The sequence below is a fragment of the Suricata suricatta genome, chromosome 14, assembly GCF_006229205.1.
Source record: "Suricata suricatta isolate VVHF042 chromosome 14, meerkat_22Aug2017_6uvM2_HiC, whole genome shotgun sequence".
Classification (NCBI taxonomy): Eukaryota; Metazoa; Chordata; class Mammalia; order Carnivora; family Herpestidae; genus Suricata; species Suricata suricatta.
Window position 1 is genome coordinate 69,553,460 of NC_043713.1, and position 8,001 is coordinate 69,561,460.

Below are 8,001 nucleotides of genomic sequence, written 5' to 3' on the forward strand. Positions count from 1 at the left end.
AGGTCCATTCACTTTGCCACAAATGGCCATATTTCATTCTTCCTTATTGGCATATAGTACTCCATTGTATATATATACCACATCTTCTTGATCTATTCATCAGGTGATGGACATTTAGGCTTTTTTCATGATTTGGCTATTGTAGAAAGTGCCGCTATGAACATTGAGGTACATGTGCTCCTATGTATCCGCACTTCTGTATCCCTTGGGTAAATCCCTAGCAGTGCTATTGCTGGGTCATAGGGGAGTTCTATCGATAGTTTTTTGAGGAGCCTCCACACTGTTTTCCAGAGCGGCTGTACCAGTTTACATTCCCACCAACAGTGTAGGAGGGTGTCCGTTTCTCCACATCCTCGCCAGCATCTATATTCTCTTGAATTGTTCATTTTAGCAACTCTGACCAGTGTAAGGTGGTATCTCAGTGTGGTTTTGATTTGTATTTCCCTTATGCTGAGTGATGCTGAGCATTGTTTCATGTGCCTGTTGGCCATCTGGATGTTCTCTTTGGAGAAGTGTCTATTCAGGTCTTCTGCCCATTTCTTCACTGGATTATTTATTTTTCATGTATGGAGTGTATGAGCTCCTTGTATATATAGTGCTTTTAAAAAGAATATTTATTTAAAAAATTTTTAGGGTTTATTTACCTATTTTGAGAGAGAAAGAGTGGGCACATGAGTAAGGGAGGGGCACAGAGAGAATCCCAAGCAGGTTCTGCCTTGTCAGCAGAGCCTGGTGCAAGGCTTGAACTCAAGAACTGTGAGATCATGACCTGAGCTGAAACCAAGAGTCAGATGCTTAACCTACTGAGCCATCCAGGTGCCCCCAAAAGAATGATATTTCATTAGGCACCTTGAGTATGCTTATAAAAATGGCATAAAAAGTTCAATTTCTCCTTATTTAACAGACAAACATCCAGGGGAAGTGACTTGCTTGAAGCCACATTGTGAACAGCAGGGCAAAGTTTTTAACCTTCTGAGTGTCAGTCTTCTTGTCGGTCAAATGTAGGTCCCTGCCTCCTTCATCTTAAGAATAGTGGAGCCCTAGGGGAGTAAGGAATGTGGAAGTGTTTCAGAAAGTAAAGAGAGTAAAAGGAAGTGCAAGTAAATGGGAGTGGGAGAGGTATGTCCTTTTGGCAGGCAAAGTTGCTCTGTTCTAGTTTTATATTAAATTTTTGACCTTTCTCCTCAGGCTATGTTTTCCACTAATCGTGGGACTGTTGGAGGCTTCTTCCTGGCAGGACGAAGTATGGTGTGGTGGCCGGTAAGTTTTTTCTAAAAACTATTTACTTAACTACAGTATTCCCCATAGAGGACCCTATTCTTCTTGGGTTTGGATGTCAGTAATCCTTCCTTCCTGCCTTAAATTCCTGATAATGGGTGTTCTGCTCACCAGGTCTCCTGTGTAACCTTAATCTCTTGTGGTAAGGAAATAGCCTTTAAATAAATGTGCTTGGAATCCTTTACCGTATACATAGAGGAAGAGACTATACAAGGCAGATAGTGTGGAGAAGCAGAAGGAACACACAGACTGAGGTGCTCTGGGGCAACCCTGAACTTCCACCTTTGTATCTATAAGATGGGGATGATAGTAGTTACCTTCCAGGAATATTATGAGAAAAATGGATACCTTTTTAGGGGTGGAAGTTCAATAAATAGTAGCTCTTTTACTACCTTTTTGTTATGTTAAATTCCATGGAAGAGAGACTTTTTTTTCTTGCCTTGGGAGCTGAATGCAAAGCCTGATACAGAAGGGAACCTCAATAAGTACTCATAGAACAGATGGAGGAAGAGCCCCCTACTGTTCCTATAGTTTTCTTCAACTCTTAGAGGATTTTGTATTTTGTATATTTGTTGTATGTTTGAGAGGTATTTTTCCTGATACTCATACATGGGTGGAACTATCCCAGTCAAAGGACATGTGCATGGGTGGAAGAGAAACTAGGAGGCCCCTTCCATCCTATCAGCACAAGTCTCTGGCTGACTTATCAGTTCAGTCCAATGACCATCTCAGTCCAGAGTTCTCACCAAAAATGACTGGTTGACCAAATTAGCCAAGTTGTGCAATTATTTTGGACTAAAGATATAAGCAAGACTAGTGCTGGTGAAAGAGGTGGCTAATGAAGCATAGAAACAATAAGAAGAAAATGAGTTGGAGGAAGAGGAACAAGAAAGTAAAAATTGTCCCTGTCATATGCAGAGCATGAGAGAAGTTGCAAGAAAATCACATCACACACTGCAGTTAGCCTTCGATCAACTGTTTTGGGATGGATTTTAGTAACTGGCATCTTCACAGTTGCTTGGGTTATCCCTGAAGTCATTTCTCCCTTACCCCTAAGGTGGCTAAAAATAATGGGCAGATGCTGATTTCTGTGGTGGCTCCATTATGGTGTTCCCTTCGGATATATTTTACCTTCTCAAGATTTGTACTTTGGTGCTTTCCTAAAAGTTGGTGTTGAATAGGCAGCTCTGATCACAAAGTTCAAGATGAGGCTGGGTTAGTCCCTCTAGAACTGCACTGCCTAGTATGGTAGCCACTAGTCACATGGGCTATTTAAATTGAAATTAGCTAAAGTTTATAAATTAATTTCTTTCCTTAGTCACACTAGCCATACCAAGTGCTTAATAGCTACATGCGGGTAGTGTCTGCCATATTACATTGTATAGATCTAGAATGTTTCCCTCATTGTAGAAAGTTCTAATGGACGCTCATCATAGAAAGTTCTATTGGACATGTGCTGTACAGATTTAAGAGCCAAGGCTGGATGAAAGCTTAGTGGACTTGAGATGTGCTGGATTAGAGAGCTGAATAGGAAGTTGGCTCTATTTTGTTTGGAAGTAGCACACCTTCCACCTTATCTAATGCTTCACTGCTCCCTATAGTATGCTTACCAAATACTTATCTGCCCACGGTTTGCATCCAGCCCTCCTCCCCCTAGTATGACAGGAAAGTCTCATATCTCTTCATGTAAAATTTCTAGGGCTGTTTATTGGGGATAAGACCTGAACTTCTAATCTCTGGGTCATGGAGAAGCCAATGAGAGTGGTGAGGAGTGGTTTGGGACAGAACCATTCTTAGGAGATAATGCATTTTGAGCTAGGCCTGGAAACACATCACATCTTAACTAGCAAGGATGTCTTTCTTCCTGATAGCACCTGGGAGTGTATCTGGGCTTAGATTTGGTTGGTAAGAGGATTTAGCTGCGCCCAAAACATGTAGGGTTCAATAGTTCATGTGGCGTTTCCTGTGGGTGTTGTTTACCTTACTCATGTTCAGTGTTGGATTATTCTAACCAATGGAGAAAGATGGCATCATTCTTCTTTTGTGCAAAAGTCACTATTTCCTTGATGGGGCTGAAATTCAACTTCTTCTCCCAACAATGGTTTCCACATAAGGCTTTGTGAGATTATTATATTAACGGTTTGTAAACTTGCTTCATCAGAATCACCTGAGTGTTCTTTCCAAACATACAGATTTGTAGGTTTCACTCACGACTTCGTAAAAAAAAAAACATAAAACCTTGGAAGAGAGTCCCAGAAACTTGAATTTTTTTTAGAGAGCTAGAGAGGAGGGGAGCGGGGCAGAGGGAGAGAGAATCTCAAACAGGCTCCACACTCAGCACAGAGCCTGACATGGGGCTTGATCCCATGACCCTGGATTCTGACCTGAGCGAAAGTCGAGAGTCAAATGCTTAACTGACTGAGCCAGTCAGGTGCCCCAGGAATTTGCATTTTAAAAAAGCTTCCCAGATGCTTTTGATTATCAGGCAGGTTTGATAATTACTGATTTGGGTAGATGCTTATCTATCTGGTCAGATATACTGAAACTATCACCAACTGTTAGGGATGCTGGAGAGGGAGATTCTTGAATGGAGGAGCAATGATTTCTAAGTCCCTTTCAACTTGGAGAATGATTTAATGCTAGAAAATTCTATAGTAGAATAAGCATGGGCTTTGAAGTCAGCATATCTGATCTGCCACATTTACTAATTATGTGACTTTGGTCAAGTCACTGAACTTCCCTGAGCTTCAATTTCTACCTCTATAAAGTAGGAAAACAGTATCTACTTTTTAGTGTTCTTGTCAGGATTCAATGAGATAATTCATGTACTGCACTCAGCATTTGGCAAGTACTCAGTAAATGAGAATATTAAGAAGTAGAAGGAAGGCAGGAGTACCAAGGCAACCTGCCCGTTGACACTTATCTGGGGCATAGCACTTAGTAGTGCCTAGTAAATGGAAACTAGCATTTATGTGAAGCTACCACTTCCACTTCACTTAAATTTAACTTTCAGATTAATTATGTGAATAAATGAACGTGGTTTTTATGTATATTTATTTATAGTGCTATAAATCATCAGTGATGTACAGTACCACAATGGCCACCTTTTAACAATTCTGAGATTGGCTTTGGGTTAAAATCAATCAGTAGTGTGCCACAGTTTAAGTGCCAATGCTTCTTCTTTCTTGGTGCCACATGGTATGTCTTATAGTAGTTGGTGTCTTAGAGTCAATAAAGTATGGTTATGTTCTAAAATAGTGAGTTTTAAAAATGTGTTCACTGTAGGGATGCCTGCTTGGGTGGCTCAGTCGGTTAAGCATCCAACATCAGTTCAGATCATGATCTCACTGCTCATGGGTTTGTGCACCATGTCAGGCTCTGTGCAGACAGCTCAGAGCCTGGGGCCTGCTTTAGATTCTATCCCCGTCTCTCTGCCCCCTCCCTGCTTGTGCGAGCTCTCTCTCTCTCGAATATAAAGCAAAACATTAAAAAAATATTTTTATTGTAGAAATACCTTAGTGGCTGCCCTCTCACTCCTTCCCAACAACCAGACTTTTATTTATTTTATATAAGGGGAATCTGCTAAGATTTTGTTTGGGAACAAAGTTCTGCTGATTTGTAAATTTTAAAAACTAAATATACAAGAAAAATAAGTATGATAATTTTCATTCTAAAATTTAAGATGGTTTATTTTTATTTTGAGAGAGAGGGAAAGGGAAAGGGAGTGAGAGCAATAGAGGGGGGAGAGAGGGGGGGGGAGAGAGAGAGAGAGAGAGAGAGAGAGAGAGAGAGAGAGAGAGAGTGTGTGTGTGTGTGTGTGTGTGTGTGTGTGTGTGTGTGAGCGAGCAGGAGAGGGACAGGGAGAAGGGGAGGGAGAGAATCCCAAGCAGGCTCCATGCTGTCAGCATGCAGAGCCTGATGCAGGGCTCCATCTCATGAACTGTGAGATCATGACCTGAGCTGAAATCAAGAGTTGGGCACTTAACTGACTAAGCCACCCAGGTGCCCTTAAAATGGTTTTAAAGCACTATTGCAATACACACCTGAAAGAAGGAGTTAAAGGAAAATAAAGCGTGTGAGAAAATGCATATCTCAGTATTTTCCCTCCAAAATTGATAAAGAGTTTAAACTATATTAAACTTATGCATCTAAATTTCTCTTTGTTAAAATATAAAGTCAATTTAGGGGCACCTGGGTGGCTTAGCTGGTGGAGCGTCCAACTTCAGCTCAGGTCATGATTTCATGGTTAGTGGGTTTGAGCCTTGCATCGGGCTCTGTGCTGACTGCTAGTTCAGAGCCTGGAGCCTGCTTCAACTCTGTGTCTCTTTCTCTGCCCCTCCCCTCTTCACGCTCTGTCTCTCAAAAATAAGTAAAATGTAAAAAAAAATTAGTGACCTTGAGGGTGTCATTCTGAGTGAAATAAGTCAGGCAGAGAAGGACAGATACCATATGTTTGCATTCATAGGTCTAACGGGAGAAATCTAACAGAAGACCATAGGGAGGGGAAGGGGGAAAGAAAGCTGGGGAGAGAGAGGGACACAAACCAGGAGAGACTATTGAATACTGAAAACTAACTGAGGGCTGAGGGGGAGGGAGAGGGAAAGGGAGGAAGGGGGTGATGGTCATGGAGGAGGGTACTTGTGGGGAGAAGCACTAGGTATTATATGGAAACCAATTTGAACAATAAACTACTATAAAAATTAGTAAAATAAAATAAAATATAAAGTCAATTTAATCCTGTCTATCAGGCCTGGAAGTTTATAATTGGAATATCAATTCTCAAATGTGCAGGCCCAGGTAGAACATCACAGGGCTACAGACTTTCTGGAGCTCACATCTCTGTCAGAAACCTCTTAAAGGGACAGTTTTCCCCCTCCATCTGCCTTTAGCCCTGTCACTTTGTGCTGTTGAAGGAGTAAGCAACAAGAGAAGCTCTGAGAAGAGTCCTAGAGTATTTTAGGAAGGAAGGACCTTGGATTAATACACCAGAGGCTGGGGGTACTTGGGTAGTCACCCACAAAAAAAGTAGGAGGAAATTAGATCTTGAAAAGTCGAGAAGAAGATTGAACAGAGAGGCCAGTTGGAGGCATTCTTGGGTCTTAGGAGACTTTGAAAGTAGTTATGACCTGTAACAGGTGAAAATCTAGGAACTCTGGGAAAAGACTCCATTCCTAAAAAGTTAATGAGGCTGAGAGGGAGAAATCATTTGCACCGTGGCCTGGATGTAGAAGTGAGAGACCATTGAAAAGGAAGAGCAAGGACTCCAGGCAGGGAGGCCCCCAGAAGCCTGAGTCATGGGTGAGCAAGCCAAGCCAACTGAGTAACATGAAACCATGAATGTTATCTTTTGTAACTGTGGGTTGGTTGGTGGTCCAGGATTCCCTTCTGTAGTTGGCAGCTTTAACAAAGAGCTGTGTGCTGTGTTGTAATGGGAATCAGCTCCAAGGGAGTGGGTGGGATACAATGGGGTTGAGTCAACTCTTCAACAACCCGCTTATGCAGAAGTCAACATTAACTTCTCTAGGTCACAGTCTCTCTTAATGAGGGACAGGTTGAGTGTCTCAAAGGGTCTTCTAGGACCAAAATTCAGGAGGTTAGGAAGGTGCTGGGTGCAACTCAAAGCTTTCTCCAGTAGTGTTCCACATTTCTGTTTCTGTGTACAGAGAACATTTTTTTTCCTTTAGAGTTTTTTTTAAGGCTCATGGTAGTAAAACTGGAAAAGAAATCCTGGTCCCAGTCAGAGTGCCTGATTTCAACCCTCACTGGATCCCTTGGAAAAGCTGGTGTGGCTATTCTTCCTTACTATTTCAAACATTTTTTTTTTTTGTTTTGTTTTGCTTTGTCTTTTTTTTTTTTTTCCTTAGGTTGAGTCAAGATTTTGCAAAACTTGGCTATTCCCATAGATATGTATCTCTTTTGTGGTGAGAGTTTTTTGCTTAACTTTTTTTGCCAGTTGCTGCCTTGCTCTTGAATGGCCTGTTTTCTCTCTTCTTCTCCTTTTTCTCTTCCTCCATCACCACCTCCTCCTTCCCCTCTTTCTTCTCTATTTCCCTCACCTTCTCTCCCTTGTCCTTCTTCCCCATTCTCTCTCTCTCTCTCTCTCTTTTTTTTTTTTTTTTGGTCAGGGCTATTTCCCTGCCACTCTTCATGGCCTAGTCTCCTCTGAAGGGTTTGGTGATTAATGTACAGCTACTCACCACCCCATGTGTTCTTAGGCATCAGTTGATGGGTGTGTAGCCAATTTCCTGTCATCTAGTTGGTACATAAGTTCCTGCTTTCTTCTTTCACTCTAGATGCCTTCCCAGTATTTTCTAACACATTAGTGCTTCCCCAGACAGAGAAAGGAAAAAGTAAATTATAATCAACATTTCTAGTTGGTTGAAGTCAGAAGAGTGCTGAAACTATCAGCTAAGATGAAGTCTTTGGATTATTCATGTTAGAAATATATCTGGCCTTTCCCTTTCTACCATTTACATGCCACATTTTGAGTCACCTAGACCTATATGTTTCACTTTGGGTAAATTTTATATTAGGGAGGTGATTTAGATTTGGGTTTAAGACTACAGACTCTATAGCCACGCTGCCTTGTTTAGAACCCCAGTTCCCCCTTCCTAGCTTTGTGGCCTTGGGTGAGTTACTTAACCTCTCTGTCTTTCAGTTTCCTCAACTGAAAAATAGAGATCATAACACCTATCTTATAGAGTTGTTTTGAGGATTCAATTA

At 41.5% G+C, this 8,001-nt stretch overlaps 1 protein-coding gene across 3 annotated transcripts in view; it reads left to right on the top strand.

Moving 5' to 3' along the window:
* SLC5A1 (solute carrier family 5 member 1) overlaps positions 1–8,001 on the top strand; it is a 58,298-nt gene that overhangs the window by 6,915 nt on the left and 43,382 nt on the right. For all 3 annotated transcript variants that reach the window (XM_029922005.1, XM_029922006.1, XM_029922007.1), the window contains exon 2: positions 1,189–1,260. In XM_029922005.1, coding sequence (XP_029777865.1) covers positions 1,189–1,260 — 72 coding nt within the window. The remainder of the gene's footprint in view (positions 1–1,188; positions 1,261–8,001) is intronic.